At 36.1% G+C, this 23,208-nt stretch overlaps 1 protein-coding gene across 33 annotated transcripts in view; it reads left to right on the top strand.

Annotated features, from left to right (window-relative positions):
- Positions 1 to 23,208, top strand: part of jbug (filamin-type immunoglobulin domains fbug) — a 250,789-nt gene that overhangs the window by 213,736 nt on the left and 13,845 nt on the right. For 18 of the 33 annotated variants that reach the window (XM_073989964.1, XM_073989955.1, XM_073989957.1 and 15 more), the window contains 3 exons: positions 4,306 to 5,317; positions 5,386 to 5,606; positions 16,994 to 17,142. In XM_073989964.1, the coding sequence (XP_073846065.1) occupies positions 4,306 to 5,317; positions 5,386 to 5,606; positions 16,994 to 17,142 (1,382 nt within the window). Of the gene's footprint in view, positions 1 to 4,305; positions 5,318 to 5,385; positions 5,607 to 15,524; positions 16,202 to 16,993; positions 17,143 to 23,208 lie in introns of those variants that run through there. The other 15 variants (XM_073989981.1, XM_073989982.1, XM_073989976.1 and 12 more) reach the window with 1 other exon arrangement.

The raw sequence follows: 23,208 nt of genomic DNA, 5'->3' as shown, positions 1-23,208 counted from the left end.
GATGGTGCTAACTAGCTGATGAGTACACCTTATCAGCGTGTAGCCTCCGGTTTTGAACAGCTCGGCTGGTAAGCCATCGGCTCCTGCTGCTTTATTATTCTTCAGCTGATTTATTGCTGTCTTTACCTCATCTTGGCTGGGCGGTATACATTCAATACCATCTTCTGGGATTGGGTCTGTGGTATCTTCGTCATCTTCGCTGCTATTGGATACCAACAGTTTTGAAAAATGTTCTTTCCATATCCTGAGTACACTATCTGTATCAGTTACCACATTACCTTGCTGGTCTCTACAGGAGGATGTGCCTGTACCAAAGCCATCAGTTTGATGCTTGACTCTTTGGTAGAATTTTCGGACTTTATCTGGTTCCTGTACATCTCGATTTTTTTCGCACTCCCGCTTTTCCATCTCTCTCTTTTCTCTGGGGAAAAGACGTTTCTCATCTCTCCTTTTCTCCCGATAACTCTCTCGTGCGCTACGCGTTGCTATTGATTGTAGAGTAGCTCTATATGTCGCATTTTTCTCTTCGGTAGCAGCACGACACTAATGGTCATACCTTGAATTCCTTTGTGGAGGTCTCTGGAATCCAAGTATGGATTTTGCGGCTGTTTGCATGGAGTGGGCAATATTTTGCCATTGTGTTGTTATGTTATCGGGACAAGGAGTGCTCGCGTTAAGCAATTGGGCTAGTTGAGTGGAATATGCTGATTGCAGCTTACCGATGTCTAACTTTCGTGTTGTGTCTGTTCGTACTTTGTTTGCTATGTTTAACCGGGTGCGTACCTTTGCTGCAACAAGGTAGTGGTACGAGTCTACGTTTGCTCCTCGGAACGAACGCACATCCAATACGCTCGATGAATGTCTTCCATCTATCACGACGTGATTTCTTCTTTTCTGAACTGGAGACAGCCAGGTGCCCTTATGGATGTTGAGATGTTAAAATCTGGTGCTGCTAACTACCATGTTTTTTGCCGCTGCGAAGTCTATCAGCCTCATACCATTGTCAGATGTTTTCCGACTGTTGGGCCAAAGATTTTTTTCTTCCAATTTTGGCATTAAAACCGCCTAGAATAATTTTAATGTCATGGGCAGGACAACGGTCATATGTTTCTTCTAAGCGCTCATAAAATATATCTTTGGTCAGTTCGTCCTTGTCTTCAGTAGGAGCATGAGCGCAAATGAACCAGATCAGATGTTTTAACCTCCGACCAACTACAAATCCGCAACCAAACTCATGCTTTATGTCATGGCAGCTATAATACAGTACGTCACCTTTAGGTGTTGTTGCGACGCACAATGGTTCAGGAATCAATTTTCCTGGCCAAAAATCAAAATTTTGTTTTGTCAAAAATATTTAATTTCTATAAGGGATTCGATAGTAAACATATTGAAACTAAGGAAACCAAAAAATTAGGACCAAATATTGGAAGGTGTGGGCGTGGCGTGCCCCTAAGGACGAGCATTTTCCCCATTTTTGGGAAATACGTAATTTTTGCAAATTTCTGGAGAAAGACGAAGCTATTTCTCTGAAACTGTAACAGTTATTGTGTTCATTGTTTTTTTGTAAGGTAGGTAGGATTGTGGCCCTTAAAAATCGTTTTAGTAAATTACCCTAGCGTTTACACAACATGATCTATTTTATTTTTCCTCGGGTACTAAATTTTATGAAATTCCAAATTTAGTGGACTAGAACTTTTGTGGAACAACATGGAACAAAGTTCTGTTTTCACAGAAAGATGCCCGAAAGTCTCCTCTTCCAGCCCATATATACTTTTGTAACCGTCCCGTTCAGTCCGTTTAACACTTTTTTCAATTTATTGAAATTACATGGGTAAAAATGTGTGTTTTTCTATACTGTTTCCATATGAATTACAGTTTTTTGCCACAAATTACAACTTTTTTGAGTATATGAGTTTTTATACGAGTTATATAAGTTTTATTAAAACCCAAGGAGAATTTTTTTAATTTTTGAAAAAAATTAAATTTTTTTGTAAAATTTTTTTTACAAATTTTTGAAAAAAAATTTTTTTTCGACATTTTTTCGATTTTTTTTTAAGTTTTTTTGGTAATTATTTTGTTTATTTGTTGAGGTTTGACCATCTTTAATACATAGGAAGATATAAAAAGCCGAAAAACACTCATATTTTGATGAAAAATAGTTAAAAAACTCAAAAGTTTAACTTTGACCTTGAATTTCTCTGCAACTACCGGACCCATCTTTACCGCTTATAATTCGTCTAAAAGCTGATTGTGTTATCTGTCTAACAAAAAAAGAATTATGAATATATCTCTACCCGTTCAAAAGTTACAGAATTTTGACCAGGAAAAAACGATTCTGAACCACTGTGCGACGCCTTTCCCATTCCATCGTATTTCCTGTATGGCAATAATGTTGGCCTTGTACTTTTAAAGTACGTCTGTCAATGCGTAAACTGCACCTTTTCTATAAAGAGTGCGCACATTCTAGGTGCAGATTCGCAGATCATGGTCCTTAAACCGTTTGCGGCGGTCGTCAACTTTAGAGGGATTTGTTTTTCCTTTCTTTTGTTTTTCATAGTAGGGTTACTAACCCTGCGCCCAAACCCAAGTAAACCCATGGTTCTGTTATATGGGGGCTTTATCAAAACATGAACCTAAAATTTGGAAATATATCAGTCAAAAATATGTATAAAACTTCCAAAATACCGAAAATCCGAAGGTACCGTAATATGGAGGCTATACCATATGTAATTTTTTTTAATTCGGTTAAAAAGTCTAGCTTATGTTGACAATTTTTTATGAAAAATTTTTTTTGTGGAGGTTATAAAAATTGTTCGGTTAATATATAACCTATGGAGAGTATCATAGACACAAGACCATCCCCCGTTATATAGCAAATGTCTTCGGAACCGTTCTAAATGGTCTTCTATAGACAGACGATCTTTCTAAAGAGACTTCTGTAGTTAGAAGATCTACCTAAAAAGTCTACAATATAAATATAAACTAAAAGCTAACGGTCTTTCTTCAGGCAGAATACCTAAAGGTGTTTTATAAGGAGAATTATTTTTTTAACTGTCTTCTATATACTGAAGACTTTTCTACATGATCTTCTATTGGCAGAAGGCCTTTCTAAGGGACTTCTATAAATAGGAGCCCCTTTTAAATCTACAGAAGACACTGAAGAAGGGGTTTAATATGTATAAGAAGTTTCCAAAGTCCTCTATGGACAGAAGGTCTTGTTGAAGATAATGTTACGAAAGTAACTGAATTTAAGTATATTTAGAAGAAATTCTATTAATTTAAGAATTTGAATTTTAACGTGAATTTTTATTAAGCATCTAGTTTATTTAAATCAAATTTACAGCAACAACTACTGCATTGAATTACAATCACTACTTTTCTATGTTTGTTTTGCTATTGTTCTTTGTGTACGCTTTAAGTTCTCTCTCTCTCTTTCATTAATTTGGATTATTCAGCTACAATTCTGCATTGTGACGTTATTCATTGTAACCTCTGCTTCTCTCCCTTATTTACTACCTCTGCCCAGATTAGTTGTTTACATTACTTCGTCTGTTTGTATGTGTATTTGTGAATGAAACCTTCTACGTTAATGAGACTAGAACAGTCTTTATATCATCGGGCACTTATAAATACGGGAAAGGAACGGTAAAGCGATTGAGTAGTACTTTAGACCGCGACATTAATTCTGCAGTGTAAGTAAAGAGTAATCTGAATAGAGTAAAGATATGTGCTAACTAGAGATAAGTTTTGTGCTTAGTAGAGAGATAAAGTCCTGCGTGAATAACTGAAGTGAATAACGTCAATAAAGCATTGAAGAATCGTACTCCAAAACGAACCCTTGTTTTATTTGGTACAAATCGTATCGGAGAATAAAACAAAGTCTACAAGGAATTAAATTAAACCTATATTCCGTAACAGTATTATTCATACGGAAGACCTTCCTACAGACAAAAAATTTTTTCTTAAAGGTACTCTTTTATAAATAAAATAATTGTTCTCTACTTTAGAGATAAGACAGTCCCACATGTCTTTTAAAGGAAGAATACAAGTCTAAAGGTCTTCTATGGACATAAGACATTTCTAAATTTTCTACTATATGAAGAAGAACTTTCTAAGTGTCTTCTTTACAAAGAAGACCCTTCATTAGTTATTCTAAAAATAGAAGAACCCTGTAAAGGGTCTTTTATGGATAGAAGTTCTTTGTAAAGTGTCTATTTACTTTACAAACCATTACACACAAACTTTAATAAAATCTTTTTAAAAAAACTTTATACTAATTACCACCCTCTCTTGTATTCTTTTCAGGTTCACCGTGGCACGTTGAAATCATGTCTACACCCGGTATAACAGCATTGGGCGAATCGACTCGTCTTGTACCAGCCAATACACCGGCGGTTTTTGATATACTGCCGCCTCCTGGACAAAGCCTTGCGAAAGGCGAGTGCGTGGCAACAGTTTTGGGTCCTAACAAATCCAAACTGAATGCCAGAGTCACCCATGAGGCGGCAAACGGTGCTGCACGCATCGAATTTGTACCAACCGAAGTTGGCACTCATGTCATTGAGGCCTCAATAAATGGTACAAAAATATCTGGTGGCCCCTTGATAGCTAAAGTCTATGATTCGAGTTTGATACAGGTCACGGATGTTAATGGTGGTGTTGTTGGCCAACCGTGTCAATTTCGTGTTGATGCCAGCGCCGCTGGTGAGGGACAATTGGAAATTTCCATAAATGAAGGTGAAGTGCCGAATCATGTTCAAGTTGTTGGTGGTGGCCGTTGTTTAGTTTCCTTTACACCGGAACAGGCGAAGCCACATTTGATTGATATTAAATTTAATGGTGAAACCGTCAGAGGTTGTCCGTTTGTTTGTCAAGTGGCCGATACATCACGTGTTATGTTAAATTTATCGAATTTGGAATTGATACCGGTAAATAGACCAGCCTCATTTCATATTACCGTAAGTGGTGGTGGTGCTGCAGAATTGGCTGTAAGTGTACGTGGACCACATGGCGAATTACCGGTACGTGTAACCGGTGACATACATGCCGGATTTACAGCAGAATTTACACCCACAAATGTGGGTGGTCATTCCATAAATGTCGAATACAATGGTTTCCCTGTCCAGGGTACACCATTTTTGGCCAAATCTTATGATGCCACAAAGGTTGTGGTGGGTAGTGTTTCGCGTGGTACAGTCGGTCGCCCAGTGCAGTTTACCGTCGATGCCGGAGATGCTGGTGAGGGTAATTTGGAAATAACAATATCGGCTAAGGGACAAAATATACCAACCCAAGTCCATCCTCAAGGAAGTGCAAGGTAAATAAAAAACACATTTTTCCCCTACGAATCAGAAGTTAATACTTTTCTCCCCAACTTTCTTACAGATTCTCCGTTTCGTTTGTACCCACCGAGGCCTGTGAGCACACCATCAATGTTTCATTTAATAAAATGCCCGTACCCGGTTGTCCAATCACAGTGAGCATAAGCGGCGGCATGTCTGGCCCCCAGGTATCCCTGGGTGGTCCCGGACCCGTACACCAATCAAATTCTTTTGTCATCAATCACAACGGCGGTCGTTTAGAGGATATTGAAGTTAATGTTGAAGGTAACGTATTGTTCACGTCATCATAGATGGGCTCCAAAAGAAACGGAGATTTCTTTGCTCCCATTTTCTTTCGTTTTCAGAATTTATGTGTTATATTTACTAATCTTATTGTCAGTGTTATGGTTATTGTTTATTTTGTGAATAAGTTTCTCCTTTCATTTTTTCTCTGTCAATAGCAATTGGTTGTTAATGATCGATCACATTTTCTGCAAATGTCACACATTTATTTTTTTTTTTTCATTTTTAATTATTATTTTTCCAACGATTTGAGCATGAGTTTTCATTTGAATGCAACTCCTTTTTTCTGAACTTTTCTTTGTCTGTTGTTAATATATGTTTCTAATATTACACTATATATTGCACTCTTTAGTTGTACCACATTTCTTTATTTTATAACAATTTTGTGTGTTTGTAATAGAAACAGATACCTTTATATAGATTTTTTTAAGCACCTTGCATCCAGTGAATCTGCATGACACTCTTGGGCAAGTGTTTATTTTTATAAATTTTCTTGGAGTTGTTTTTTATATAGATTCGTACATATGTATATGGTCTAGCGGTGTCCCCGATAATCATCAATGACATTACTTCATTTGGTTTCAGCTAGGAAATATGTCATTTTATTCCCATATTCAGTTTGAAGATGCTGTTTTTGTTGTATATATAGGCCACCACTAACGTATACAGAAATTTATTTTGGGGGGGCCCACTAGACCAGATATGACTTTTTGGAAGCAAAGTGTTCAAAAGGTTCCCCTGCGTACGTTCCTGTAGGCCACCATTGGAAAGACATTTTGTCTATAGAAAACCTTTAAAAAGTTTATCTCGATACAGATGACCTTTAAATGGTTCTTCTGGCTTCAGGTGACTTTAAGACTTTTGTCTACAGGAGACCCTTCCTAATGAAAGTTCTTAGACAAATCTTGAAAAGTCTTGAAGTGAAGGATCTTTGGCCAATGATTTCAATAACTATGAACTTGAGGGTTCTTGTTTTCTATTCTTACTTACTTATTTAGCTGGCTTTTTACAGAAGATGTGTTCCATAAGCCGAACTAAGAAAATATCTCCCATCCTCTCTGTTTGCTGCTGTATTTTCCTAATCTCGGATATTTAGCTTTCTGATGTCTCGTTTCACTTGTTCGCTCCAACTGAGCTTTGGCCTTCGAGATCTGCGTGACCCTCCATGCGGCCCGTATTTATACGTCATGGTCAATGGTGGATTTGCCCGGGTCCAATTATTTCATTGACCATAGGCTTTAGTCGCTCACACAATATGCCAGATACTATCATATATGCAATTGGGAGCAGACTTATGCCCCTGTAATAGGAGCACGCAGTCTTATCTCTCTTCTTGTGGACTGGACATAGAATGCTCAAGTTCCAATTGTCGGGTACGCGTTCTTCCTGCCACATGGCGTTAACTAGCTGATGCATACACCTTATCAGCGTGTCGCCTCCGGCTGCCTTATTATTCATCAGCCGGTTTATTGCTGTCTTTACCTCATCTTGGCAGGGCGGTATATATTCAATACTATATTCTGGGATTGGATCTGTGGTATATTCGCTGCAGTTTGGAAAAATACCAAATTACCAATTACCAAATTATCTTACTGGTCCCTACAGAATGATGTGCCTGTACCAAAGCCATCAGTTTGATGCTTTACTCTTTGGTAGAATTTTCGGACTTCATTCTGGCTGTACATCTCAATTTTTTCAAACGCCCGCTTTTCCATTTCTCTGTTTTTCTTACGGAAAAGACGTTTCTCCTCTCTTCTTTTCTCCAGATACCTCTCTCGTGCGCTACGCGTTGCTAATGATTGTAGAGTAGCCCTACATTTTGCGGCTGTTTGCATGGAGTGGGAGTGCCATTGTCCTGATATGTTATGGCGACGAGGAGTGCTTTGATTAAGAAATTGGGCCAGTTAAGTAAAATACCTTGTGTGTTTGCAGCTTACAACTTCCGTGTTGTGTCTGTTCGTGCTTTAGTTGCAACGTTTAGACGGGTACGTAACTTTGATGCAACAAGGTAGTGAGTCAGAGTCTATGTATGCCCCTCGGAACGATCGTACATCCACCACATTCGACGAATGTCTTCCATCTTACACAACTTGATCAATTTAATTTCTTGTTCTTTGATCTGGAGACAGCCAGGTACCCTTATGAATATCGAGATGCTTAAATCTGGTACTGCTAACTACCATGATTTTTGACTCTGCGAAGTCTATCAGCATCATTCCATTGTCAGATGTTTTACTATCGAAACTGAATTTCCCAACTGTTGGGTAGAGGATATTCTTCTTCCTATTTTGGCATTAAAATTGCCTAGATTAATTTTAATGTCATCCTTCTTCTAAGCGCTTGTAGAATATTTATTTTGTCTATTCGTCCTTGTCTTCGGTTGGAGCATGAGCGCAGATAATGCTTATATTGACAAATTTTGCTTTTAACCGTATTGCAAGTCTTTCATTCACTGGGATGAAGCTACAAATCCGCAACCAAACTCATACTTTGGGTCATTGCAGCTATAATACAGTGCGTCACCTTCAGGTGTTGTTGTGACGTCTTACCCCATCCCTCGTATTTCCTGTAAAGCAGTTATATCAGTCTTGTATCTTCTTCACCTTCTGCACCTCTATAAAGAGTGCAAAGATTTTAGGTGCAGATTCGCAGATTATAGTCCTTAGAACGTTTTGCGGGGGTCGTTGACTTTAGAGGGGTTGTTTTTCTTTTCTTTCGTTTTTTTAGTAGGCTGCTTTTTTCTAGGGGTGGGTTACTAACCCGACTCCTAAACCCAAGTTTTTAACGTTGTTATGGCTGAACGCGCGGCACATTTTAGCTCACTAACTTTAACGGGTGTTTCAGATCCTTACTTACTAACATAGGTGGCTCTCTGAAGAATATTTTTCATATAAGGCGAACTATGAAAAGATTTTCGAAGATGGGCTATATCAGTTCAAACCACCCCCACAGAAGTTCAAATGGTGTGAACGATAGCCCTAGAAGGCAGTAACCGATTTTGTTCATACTTTGCACATCCTAATATTTCTACCAGTCATAGATCAGGTTCGAATATGGACTATATCGGTCCACTCCTTTGGGTACCTCCCACACAAAATTTCGGAAAAATGCAGTTTATTTGTTTTTTTGCAACCACTTGCAATCGCTACCCCTGTTAGGATGGACAAATGTTTTCAGGGGCAAGTCCATACTTCCCCAGAAAATGGCCCGAAAGCTGTCAAAAAACCCTACAGCACCATGTTTAGAGATTGGATAACTCTCGAACGGATCAACCGACTCGGTCCAAAATTTGGCCTTCGTAATGTATTGTCCAAACTTAGCTTAAGTTCGAAGATTGACCACATTGGTCCATTCTTTCCGGTACATCCCACACAAGATTTCGGACAAGTTCAGTTTAGGACCTGCTCTCGAATCGCTTTGATTTTTCTTGTAGAAACTTTTGTTGTATAGCCCCATTACGAAGGTACAAGCTTTTTCAAAGGTTGGAATATGGGCTATATAGGTTCACGCATTCGTGTACTTACCGCACAAAATTTGAGAAAAGTGCAATCTCGAATCGTTTTGCTTCTTTTCATAACAACTTGTATTCGCCGCCCTCATTAAACATCTCATCCCCGATGTTGCATATATGCAACATTGTCTTTATGAGCGTCTATCTTTCTCAAAAAAATCGTTGTGTACAGTCCAAATTATTCTAATCTTTTCTAAATCAAAATATATGAGCTTTTTGTTAAATTTTTGTTTTGATTCTTCAAAAGTAAGACCAAAATAACACTCCTGAACGATCAAAACATGTTTATTTACACAATTCCACAAAATAATCACCAAGTAAATTTCAGAAATAATGTACTGTATTTTCCGAAACAGGGGGAGTAACACTCCGAAATTTATAACTTTGTTTTAACATATACTTTAATTATATGTTTTCAAAAAAATTTGGAGGTGAGAGGGTTAAGACAGTACACGTTTATTCAGGTGTAAGTCCAGATCGGTCCAAAAATTTCCCTCCAAATCCCTTTGATTTTTATTGTACCAACATTTATTCGATTTCCTCATTACGACGGTAAAAATTTTCTTCGGCAGCAAATTCTTACTTCCCGAGATAATGGTCCAAATGCTCCAAAAATCCTAAGATAACTCTCGAAGGGAGAAACTGATTTGATTCAAACGCTGTACGTCGTATTTTATAGTGGTATTGTGTGTTACTTCTTTTCTTTAAGTAAGATGAGGAGGGTAGGTCGCCAAGCTGACTGATACTTTTTTACTTGTTCCTTCCCAATTTGCTTTTTGAAGACCACTTGTTTACTCGATCGAAGCCTTGACCTATCAGTTCTGTGTGTACCGCCATGCGTCCCGTATTTACATGTCTTTTTAGGTGGGCAAGCCTACGCAGTCGCATCTCCATACTGATGTCGTTGTATAGTCATTATAGCTAGTGGTTCACACGTCTAAATTCACCACAAATGCAGATTGAGCCATAGTAGAGTTTGTTAGTTTAGTTCAAGAATGAACTAGTTGAAATAACGATTCATTACCTATTTCTCTGCAATACATACAATCAGTAGATAGTGAACTATGAACTATATTATTCTACTACGGGTATGGGTTCTTCCTGCCAGATGGTGTTAACTACCCGATGCAAATACCATATCAGCCTGAGGCCTCCAGTTTTGGATAGCTAGGCTCTTAACTAGCTGATGCAAATACCATATCAGCCTGAGGCCGGCTCTTAAGCCATTGTCCCAATCGGTCTTATTATTCTTCAGGTGTTTATAACTGTCTTTAGCTCATCTTGGCCGGGCGGTATACACTCAATACCATCTTCTATGATTGGGTCTGTGGTATCATAGCTACCATTGGATAGCAACCGTTGTCTCTATTATCATTTTCTCGTTTCAGGAGAATGTGCCTGCATCTTTCTCGCTCGACATTTAGCTCTATATGGGACGACATTTTCGTTTTATAAGTTTAGTTTTTTTTTTTCTACAGCATTCGCTTATGCCAAGAATTCCAATTTTAAATTTGTTGGTTGGTCTTCTCGAAGCAGCCTGACGTTCCCTCCCAGCAAACATTCGAATCCCTTAGTCATTCTGTAACCCATTACAAAGTAATGTAAGAAGATTTGATTACGGTTGCACAGAGTATGTATGTCCAACTACAAGTCCAACGGTTTTGTGTTCAACGCTCAAACAAAAAACAGTTTGCGGTGCACTTGAAAGCGTTTAAATAACCCTTAATGTTCATACGCGTGGCACGGTGTGCAGTGTATTCGGCTACAAGTTCACATGATCAAAACCAGCAGAGAGCAAAATAATACAAAAATATAAAGTAGTGTATTGAAATTCAAAACAAATTCCTCCTCAACTGTTCTAAAAATTATAACTTATGTTTTTCAGCTTGATTTTCAACTTCTAGTGGCCATAGAATAACTAGTTATTCTAGTGGTTATAGAATGACTACTTGTTCAGTGCGACATTCCCTAGTTAAAATATGGGTTAATAGGAGGTAGTTACGACTACCAAAAAGTACTCTTAAAACCCATTTTTTGGTAAACATTTTTTTACAAGCCCAGCAAAAAAATGTTTACCAAAAAATGGGTCTTATGTGGTGCCACTAGACAACTTTCTGGCCTAGGCAACACGCAGTGTCGCCAGGCGTCATTAGACATTTTTTTAGAAAGTTTGAAAGTTTTTATCTTAAGCGTTCTCAGGACAGTTGGGTTGTTTTCAGTGACTTGATTAAGACACTTTTAAACATGTTTTTTGAAGCACCGCGATCGTATTTTTTCGAAATTTCATGCACCGATCAACACGGGATCAAAAAACCCCCATTTTTGATGCTAAGTGTTCATGCAATATAAAATGTTAGTGGGTCGAATAAATGCCCAAGGACGCCTCTACCTAACGCTATATAACATGGCGATCTTGCATTATCCGTTCACACACGGCTTATTTTTTTCTGACACAACGGCCGTTTTTGAACGACCCTCACGAGTGTCGGTCACGATTGAATTCATTAAACCAGTTTTTCATAGTGGTAAAGGATGGTCCCTTATCGACATACAAAGATTTTATTTGATCGATGCTTTCTCGTCGTGGTTATCCCTGTCGAAAGTTGTGAAAAATTATCGGACGTAAAGTTAATTCCATTTTTTTGCAAAGTGAGTTTTTCAAGTCTCTGTAAACAACCTAAAACATCGTCGTATGTCAAACTGTCCTGAGTACGCTTAGGCAAAAACCTGTCAAACTTTCCAAAAATAATGTCAAATGACGCCTGGCGACACTGCATATTGCATAGGCCAGAAAGTTTTCTAGTGACACTCGAAGAGTCCATCCCGTCTTTAATTTAAACACATTTGTAAAGGGATTTATTTGAACCAGGGCAGTCATCGCCGCCTGCATATTTCCTGCCCTCCAATTGTTCTTCAATGGTTGCCGTACCGGTTGACTTTATTTCCGCCTTGTATAGATGTTACAGAACCAGCTGTCACTCTTTAAGCTATATTTCAGCTGTTATGCTAACGAGGGTATATGTACTAGGGTTATGACTTTTTGACATTGTTTTCTCAAAAATGATGTCCTGTAGTGAGTATGAATGAACTTTTGCCTATTAGTGTCTAAAATAACATTCATTCCATTTCATTTAAAAAAAAGATAACGCACAAACTACTTTGATTTTTTTGAAAAATGCTATGAAATGAAATAAATTTTTTTCTCAAAAATGTCATTTTGGTTATGTCGTGTGCCCCCATACCTTGTTTTCAGTTAAATATCTGCTTACAGTGACTTAAAAAATTGTCAAAAGTTTTGAAAAATAACAAGTAAGAACGGCGTTAAGTTCGGCCGGGCCGAACTTGTTATACCCTCCACCACAAGTTGTATTGAAGTAAAATGGAATAATTAGTTTCCTTTCGTGTATGAAGAAGACTTAATACTAAATTTCAGCAATTTCGTTAAAACAATGTGAGGCACCATTCTATGGGGGCTATTTCAAAAGGTCGATCAATACCGACAAATTTCTGACGAAAAGTTTTTAGGCTCAACGAGACTAAATACCAAATTTCCTATATTTCGGTAAGAGAATATGGCTAAAACTAAAAAAATACCGAAAATCAAGAAGTAAGCTTCTATGGGGATATAGGAAGACGTGTACCTATATTGATAATACTCTTCTGGAATGTTTTATAACTCTTGGAAGACGAAATAACCAATTTTAGCCATTTCGGTTGGATATTGACGTCACAATCTTCAGTATTACGAAAATCCGGAGGTACCGTTCTATGGGGGCTATATCGAAGCGTGGACCTATACCGACGAATTTTAGTCAGAAATGGGGCAATATGAAAGCGTGGACCTGTACAGACATATTTCTGGCGAACAGTTTTATATCACATTGAAGACTAAATACCAAATTTCAGCCATTTTGGTGGAATATTGAAGACACAACCTTCAAAATACGAAAAATCGGGAGGTACCTTTCCATGGGGTCTATATGAAGGCGTGGACCTACACCGACAAATTTAAAGGGGACGATTGAGTACCCCCAACGAAGTCTAAATACCAAATTTCAGCCATTTCGGTGGAATATTGAGGCCACAACGTTCAAAATACCGAAAATCGGGAGGTACCGTTCTATGAAGGCATGGACCGATACCGACAAAGTTCTGGGTGAAAGTTTTGTACCACCAACGTATACTAAGTACCAAATTTCAGCCATTTCGGTGTGATAATGAAGCTAAAACCTTCAAAATACCGAAAATCGGGAGGTACCGTTCTATGGGGGCTATATGAAGGTGTGGACCGATACCGACAGAATTCTGGGGCAATGTTTTGTACCCCTAAAGAAGACTACGTACCAAATTTCAACCATTTTGGTAGGATAATGAAGCTAAAACCTTAAAAATACCGAAAATCGGGAGATACCGTTCTATGGGGGCTATATGAAGGTGTGGAGCGATACCGACAAAATTCAGGGAGAAAGTTTTATACCCCTAAAGAAGACTACGTACCAAATTTCAGCCATTTTGGTAGGATAACGAAGCTAAAACCTTAAAAATACCGAAAATCGGGATGTACCGTTCTATGGGGGCTATATGAAGGTGTGGACCGATACCGACAAAATTCTAGGGGAAAATGTTATACCCCTATAGAAGACTACGTACCAATTTTCAGCCATTTTGGTAGGATAATGAAGCTAAAACCTTAAAAATACCGAAAATCGGGAGGTACCGTTCTATGGGGGCTATATCAAAACGTGGACCGATATATCCCATTTTCAATACCAACCATCCTGCAAGTAATAAAAACTTCTGTACCAAATTTGGACTCTCTATCTTTAAAATTGCGAGCTGTATCTTGATTTCAACAGACAGACAGACAGACGGACGGACGGACGGACAGACGGACATGGTCAAATCGACATAGAATTTTATGCTGATCAATAATATATATACTTTATAGGGTCTCCGACGAATATTTCGATGTGTTACAAACGGAATGACAAATTTAATTATACCCTCCATATGGTGGAGGGTATAAAAACTTTAAAAGCTTTAAGTGTGGATTTTTTATCGAATCACTATATAATTAAGATTTTATGTAATTTTAGGTCAAAACTCATCATCATACAAGGATACGAGGTTGTAAAAAAGTCATAACCCTAATATACACTTTGATACGCTCAAAAATTAAAATTTTCAAATGTAAATTAAATTAAATTTTAAATTTTCATATGTAAATAGCGTATAGTGTACGTACATATATACAATCATATGCACCTGTCACCATACTATATAAGTCATATTTCATTAAAACTATATTTCGGCCTGATAAGAGTTTCAATAATAGCCATCAAATAAATAAATCGCCAATTTCCATTACTTGCCAAACTATTTTTTAAATATCTTCTTATATGCTATACATCCATTAGAAAGTTATTAGACCTGTTCAGGAATAGCAGGACTTTAGTTTTTCCTTTCAAATTATCGACTTTTAGTTTAATAAATTTTTGTCGATATTTGACTTCGCAAGATTTCAGCGTTCCTATCTTACACGATCGGTCAATACATTGATTAAAAGTTCTGGATCACTTCAGAAAATTACGTAGCTAGAGAAATGATCCGGTATAACTCAAACATCAAAAACCAAATAAGAAACAAATAAAAACAAGAATTTCATTGTTGGTGTACGTACACAAAAAAACAATTATCGAATACCGAGAAAAGAGAATAAAACTGTCTAACAAAAAGAATAATATTGTCAAGTTGACAAAAACTATTGTTGGATTTGACAAAAACAATTGTTGAAATTCAAAAAACGATTGTTGGAGTCACAATACTGACATAATACTGACAATATATGTACAATACATATTTTGCTCTTCGAATATGTTCATATTTTTTTCTCTGCGTGTATATATCTGAGGGCTTCCTGACTTGTGTTTTTTTGTTCTAGGCATGGGAAGTCTGTAGCCTTTATCCAAATCATTGCTTGTCTTGCATGTATCGTTAGTTCTGTGCCCATTTTGATAGAATAGGAAGTTTGTCGATAAGTTGGTACCTTTTCATAATAAGGCCTTGCATAAAAATCTATTCTCCATGAACATCGCAAAGGGACAAGGGACTATTTGCATACTGAAGAGTGCGCTCCGATTTTCGGTACCTGCAGTAGGGTTTTGGATATTTTATTTGGAAATCGTTAAACATTTTCGAAAGCTTTCACTATGTGTGTTTGTCCATCTGTTTATTAAATTCGGCTATTGTTTATCTTGTCTCAACTATTATCTGTATTGTAATTTGTAAAAAAAACGTATATATTTTATGTTAATAATTTTCTAATTTTTTTTATTTATGAATTATTATTTTTCTTCTCTTTACATCTTTCTCTTTATGTTGTATTTCAGGACGACGAAGATTATTATACTAGACCCATATATAAATACACATATAAAACAAAAAGCGAAAAAATTCAAATGAAAAATTACCATTTAACGATATATATTCTCCCCTCTATATATAAAATGCCCTCCCTGAACAATGAGTGAAAACGACAAATGAAACAAAAATACAAATATTATTGTTTTTGTAAACTTATTCTAACTAATACGAAAATATTTTTTATTCTTTATAATATTTTTTTGTTATATAACCTGCCTGTTTTGTTTAATTTTTAAGTTAATTTAATATTCCGCGAAGAAAATTGAGAAATTGAAATTTCAAACATTATGACTAATTGAATGTTTCAAGTAGAACCATGACCTTTTACTTAACTAAACTACTTTCAGTACTTACTAATTTTTTTCTTTTAAGAAAAATTAATCAGAAAGTTTAAAATAATTTTCCCAAAACGAAAAAAACAGCTGAGAACTCGACAATATACTGTTGTGAATGTTCCCCACTAATGACTAATTAATGGTCAAAAACAATTAAATTGTTTAACCATAACGATTAACTACGTATTTCTTCTCTCTAAAATTATTTACACACATATACATATAAATATTAAAAACAAAATAATGTTAATGGTTTTATTTACGAAATAAATAAAGAAATAATATTTCCTCGAGAAAACCCCCTAAAATCAAGATCAGTGTGTTTTTAATATTCTGTTTTAGGTATAGCTGCAATTCAAGTTTTTAGTTTTTAAAATGTCTAAATATTGAATTGTTTTGAATAAAAGTTTTAATTTCATCTTTAGTATAGTACTTATTGTTGGATTTCCTCCTTGGTAAAGGACTTCTTGTAGATTTGTGTACATTCTCCTCTAAACTGAATATATATATGTAGTTTAGGTCCTTATGGTCTGTCGTTCGGTTTCTATTTCATTTTGTATGATCATCGATTTTCCAGAAACATTTTCATTGTAAACATTCCCTCGCATTGGTTAAAGGAGTTCAATTGGAGTTAACCCATTTTCAATCTTCAATCAGACACTAATAACACCACACACATTCGATAACATTAACATTTTATTAAAACGCCATAATATTGATATACATTTTTCTTTTTCAAAATTTTTTTCTTTTCCAAAACAAAAACATATCCTTTAAACCATACATACAATATCTATCTAAATACTAATAAACATTAAAATTAAATTTAACACTAAATTTTGAAAATGTTGATCTGCAAAACATACTCGTATGCATACGAATTGCATTCCAAAATTTCTACGAAAAAAACACAATATTTTTTCTAACCAAAAAAACAAATCGAATATTTCCATATGACGCGCGTTAAATAAAATAATAAAACAACAAAATAAAAAAAAACGAAAACTAAATGAATATAACAACAAATCTTAAAATAACAAATTAAATCAACAAAACAAAAACTGAATATTATCAACACAACAACAATATAACAACAACAGGACCCGCTGGACAATCTGTGCCCGCACAGGTCCATCAGTCGGCAGAGGGTGTCTTCAAGGCGGAATTTGTTCCACGAGTTGTTGGCGAACATCGCGTTCATGTCACTGTCTGTGGTATGGCAACGGCTGGCAGTCCTTATGCTGCTAAGGTGAGTACATTTTGTTCTTTTTTTATTCAAAGAGTGTTACAATTACAAATATATATATATATATATATATATATATATATATATATATATATATATATATATATATATTATTTTTGAGTTTTCAATTTCTATTATTTCTCCATGCCTTTTTATGCCCTCAACTTAATATGGTTGAAATATTCGTCGGACACCCCATAAAGTATATGGGATTTCTGATTATAAACGGACACTTCTTTAAAATGAGGATTTTGATTTCCTTTATTTTTGCTGTGGTGATGCTGCTCATCAGCAAAGCATTTCAGTATATTTTCAGATATTTTTGTGACTAAAGGCTCTAGAGATATCGCGCCTTGAAATAGTCGAATTCTGTAAAAACTATATGCAAAGAAATATTCATAACTTCTTTAATATTGGTCCAAATAGAAAAAATCATTTTTTATATTTTTAATAATAAATAAAATTAATACCAAATAGAAAAAAATTTACACAGTGGGCTTGGATGTAATTTTCGAAATTTAACATTTAAAATTAATTTTTATCAATTATTGTACTCTTCGATTTTCTTGAAATTTTCTTGTATTAAACTAAAATTAATTACAACAAGTAAGAAAAGTCTATAGTCGGACGGAGCCGACCATGGGATACCCTATACCACTATCCCTGGACAATCGCTCTCCACGGAACTTCTTTTCAATGATTGTGAAAATTTAATTATCAAATATCAGAGATGTAATGTATAATACTTATGACCAAAACCAAAAAGTTATCTAGCATGACAAAGACAGACAGGAACGGAAAATTTAGTTCACACAAACTAAAATGTATTGAAAACCACTTATGTAGTACTACTACTTCTGTTGTTTAACCGCTACGTTATTGAAATTTTTACCAATTTCACACGTTTCAGTCCATTTAACCCGCTAAGTATTATCTGATCTTCACGTTGGTTTGTACGCTTCTTCTTCATCATAAACTCAAACTTTGTTTAAAATTTTGCGGGTTATTATTTTGACCTACAGAGCTACAAAATTGGTTAAAATTTTGTTTTTGGTCCATTTCATCCCCTGAACATTTCACGATCATCACCAAAAACTAATCATTTCCATTCTCGCCCGAACCCAACCTCCTTAAAAAATTCGTTACAATCGGTCCATAATTGCGGCCTTAAGCTTGTTTATAATATTTAATGGACGGACACACATCGCTAAATCGCTTTATCTCGTCGAGATATGAATTTTGGCATACCAAATAAGGGGTCTAGGACGAACTTTTGGAGAGACAATATGTAGCATGGGATAAAAATGTGGTTCTCTACACAGAACCCATTATATATTAGTCAGTAGGTCCGTTATCTAGCAAACACTTTATTGCAATTTACATCAGAGGAAAGGTCAGTATTTTTTTTTCCATATGTAGGCTGCTTTGCGAAATATATATGTCTTCAAGGAATTAAAATATCGACCAAAAATAAATTTTATATTTTTCATACAAAAGTGATGGTCCATTTCACCCGCTAAAGAATATCAGATCATCATTCAAAATTGTAGGCATCTTTTTCGACCTATACTCTTACCCGGTGCAACATTTCGTGACTATTGATGTATAATTGCGACTTCTAGCGAGGTTATTATTACACTACAAACAAATAACGGAATATATTAGGCTGTAACTCTGTCATCTGATCATGCACACCAACATAATTGGCATCAATTGAAAGGTCAAGCGTTCCACTTTCAAGTATATCTCACTTGTCCGGAATGTCACTTCCAGGAATTAAGATATAAGCTGTATATTAAAAATTTTCACAATTTTCACACAAAAGTTTCGGTCCATTTAACCCTCTAAATATTATCCGATCGCCATCTCAAATTGCAAGCTTCTCCTTTGTGATATACACTTACCTTATTTAAAATTACGCGTGGATCGGACTATTATTGAGACCTACAGAGCCGTTAGAAAATTGGAGAAATATTATGTTTTGGTCCATTTTACCCTCTAAATATTTCACGATCATCACCAATAAGAATAGGGATCTATTCTGATCTGAACCCGACCTCCATACAAAATTTCGTGACGATCGGTCCATAATTGCGGCCTGGAGCGTGTTTACAATTTATAATGGACAGACGGACGGACGGACGGACGGACAGACACACATCTCAAAATCGCTTTATCTCGTCGAGATATGAAGATTGGTATACCACATTGGGGGTCTCCGACGAATATTTCGCGGTGTTACATGATTTTTTACCAAAACAAACTTATAATACCCTTTTCCACATTGTGGTATAGGGTATAAAAATGTTTAATCCTATTTGGTAGTGGAATTCGAGAAATTACTATTATTTCTATTTTTTATACCCTCCACTATAGTATGGAGGGTATATTAAGTTTGTTTTTCTGTTTGTAACATATCGAACTAATCATTTGCGACCCTATAAAGTATATATGTTCTCGATAAGGATAATATTCTAAGACGATCTAGCCATGCCCGTCTGTTGTTATCACTCTAGCGTCCGCAATAACTGAGATAGAACGCTAACATTTTGCACCCGAGTGTCTTTCTTCCATACGCAGTTCGAAGATGGGCTCTATAGGTCTACGTTTTGGTATAGCCACCACCACCCGATTTAAGGTATTTTGAGGATTTTATCTACTTTTTTGACAAACTACTTGAAATTTTACATTTGAGGCTCTTAATGCACTAGAAGCTTCTCCACTAAAAATTTTCAAGATATGTCCACGTTTGGTATAGATTTTTAACTACATTTTCCTCCCAAATTGGCTCCAATTTGGCACTTGGAGTTTCAAGAGATCAAAAAAACTTCTGCACCAAAAATGGTAAAGATAGGTCCACGTTCTGGTATTTGTCCCATATAACTGTACCTCCTGATTTAAGGTATTTTGAGGCTTGTAGCTCCATTTCTTGACCGAATTAGCTGAAATTTGAAATTGAGATTCCCAATGCCCAAAAAGCTTCTCTATTAAGAATTTCCAAAACGTGGACCAAGTTTTGGCATAGTCGCCGTATAACGGTACCGCCCGATTTGGAGTATATTGAGGTTTTTAGCTACATTTGCATACCGAATTAGCTATCATTTGTCATTTAGGATTCTCAGTGATCAGGAAACTACTCCTACAAAAATAATGGACACAGGTCCTCGTTTTATTGTAGCCCCCATATAACGTTACCGACCCATCAGAGTATTTCATTGTGGAGGCTATAAAAATATTGAATTTTGTAACATTTGTGTTGTTGTTTTATTTAGAAATTTATCTTAAAAACCATTTTGCGATTTTAAGAATGATTTAGCAGTTAGTGTACCAGCATTACTGGGTATAAATGAATGATTTTTTTTATGCCTGCTATAAGTTTATCCATTTTAAATTCAAATTCCATTTCGCATTTAAATAATCATATACTTAAGATAATATCACTTTAATATTTGGCTCGGATGCCCAGTCATATAATTCCCGAGCTGTAGTTTAGTCAGTTTATTGTCCGGCTAGTACAACAACTGCTAATTCATTTTCAAAATCGAAAAATAACTCCGATGATTAAGATTAATTCTTAAAAAACAAAACACATGTTTAAACATTTAATTTTTTCATTTTTTATTTTTTTGGGAAAATAGGAAATGTTTCTCATTGGTATAAAGGTAAAATTGTATTCACAAATTAAAAAATAGAAAAAACATTTAAGCAAAGGTTATAGTCGGACGGGGCCGACCATGTGATACCCTACACCACTGTCCCTGGGAATTAGCTTTCAGCAAATCAAAATTCCTTTATGTAAGAAACAACTTTGTCGATTCTGCCACCTTATCACGGCGTGCCCTAAGACGCCACTTTTGGAGAAGTTTTATATGGATGAAATTCTAAGAAAATGTCGCCAACATTACTGAGGTGTTTTTGCCACCGTTGAAAGTTTGATGTTACCTCGCCGGGGAATCAAACTCTCGACATTATGCATACAAGGCGGATGTGAAGTTGAAATATAGCTCCACTCTATGGAATAATATTGAACGAAGATACTAATGATTTTTTCTGATTTGAGCATATAAAATGTCTCCGAAGTCTATTCTTCAAAAATCAAAAAATGTAAAATTTTAATGTTTTGATATATCTAATAGGGTGCCACCGTAGTGCAATGGTATGCACACCCACCATTCACGCTGAAATCCAGGGTTCGGTTTCTAGGCCAGGCCACATGAAATTTTCAACGGTGGCAAAATACCCCTCAGTAATGATGGTGACATTTTCTGAGTATTTCAGCCATGAAAAACTTCTCTACATGGGATGTTTGTGGAACAATTATGTATATCATTATACATCTATATATATAAAAATGGTGTAAAAAATGTATAGTAATTCATAAAATGAGAACGGCTAGGCCGATTTCTGTAAAATTGTTTGTCAGTTATTCGCATTTTCGAGGAGAAGGTCTTTGCGGAAGAAAATTTTGGAAAAGTCGGAAAATTGGAAAAATCGAAAATTGAGTTTTTGTATGCAATTTTATTCCTTAATAGCGAGACGAAGTTCGCCGGGTCCGCTAGTTTCTAATAAAAGTTCCAAAATTGGAACACTGACATCGGTAGCCCCTTCTGATACATCTATAAATTTTCTTTGAATCTAATATAAATAAATACATAAGCCGCTGCGAATATACCCAATTACAATGCAATTTCACATATCTGACCGTAAAATTTTCGACAGACGGACACTGCTCCAATTTTATTGAACATTGTGAGTTTATTGAAGATCTATCGTCCAAAATGGGACATCAAAAATATATTTTAACCGGTAAGAAACAACTAATAATGTGTAGAAATTCAAATAATTTGCATGCATACAAATGTATGACTCCCAAAAGTATTCATATTTAATGATACGCCAGGAGGGGGTGGGTGCCTTCACCAAAATTAATATTTTAAAAGAACTTTAACGGTAGCCGCAACGAGTGTATTTTGAAACAAGTAGAAAGTCGTTCAATTCGGCCGGGCCGAACTTTTTATACCCTCCACCATAAAATAGTCTTAATTAAAATGGAATAATTAGTGTCCTTTTACAATTTTAGGTGGAACAACTTTTCGACAATGGATAGACTCCTATTGCCTCCCACTATTGCTTAAATTACACTGTGAACACAAATGTTGGGGCAGAGATAACGCTAATTCCTGATGGCCCACAGGATCTCTAACAAAAATTTCATCACGCCATAAAGCGGAGGTTCGACTCACGGCGGATCTGTTTTTCGGGGTTCATAATATACTCACCAAGGCCTTTCTTGCCCAAGAGGAATTTTCTGTGCCCCAGACTTTCACCTTCATTTTGTTGCACAGTGTTATCTAATCTAATCTAATCTAATCTAAAAAAATGTGTTCAGCTAGGTGAAAGGTACCACCTACGGGGCTATATTAAAGGGTCAACCTATTTTTAAATTTTTTGGCCGAAAAGTTTTATAGCTGCAGGGAACTTCAAGAGTGAAATTGTGGATAGTTTCATCAAAACAATGTAGACCCTCAAAAATGGACCCATGGTGACGAATTTTAGTGAAGAAATTTCGTGACCACTGAAAGTTCCCGAAAATCGGGAGGTACAGTTATATGGGGGGATATACCAAAACATGGACCTATGTTGACGATGTTTAGTGGGGATGTTTCATGACCACTGAAAACCTCAAATGGCAAATTACAGCTAGTTCGGTTAAAAATTGTAACTAAAATGCTCAAAATACCGAAAATCGGGAGGTACGGTTATAAGGGGGCCATACCAAAACATGGATCTATGTTGACGATGTTTGGTGGAGATGTTTCATGACCACTGAGAACCTCAAATGTCAAATTGCAGATAGTTCGGTTACAAATTGTGGCTAAAATTCTCAAAATACCGAAAGTCGGTAGGTACCGTTATATGGGGGCTATACCAAAACATGGACCTATGTTGACGATGCTTGATGGAGATATTTCATGACCACTGAGAACTTCAAATGGCAAATTGCAGCTAGTTCGGCTAAAAATTTTAGCTAAAATTCTCAAAATACCGAAAATCGGGAGGTACCGTTAT

The sequence above is a fragment of the Musca autumnalis genome, unplaced genomic scaffold (assembly GCF_047663935.1).
Source record: "Musca autumnalis isolate F117 unplaced genomic scaffold, ASM4766393v1 scaffold_5, whole genome shotgun sequence".
NCBI classification, from domain to species: domain Eukaryota; kingdom Metazoa; phylum Arthropoda; class Insecta; order Diptera; family Muscidae; genus Musca; species Musca autumnalis.
This window is presented reverse-complemented; position numbering and strand designations above follow the sequence as displayed.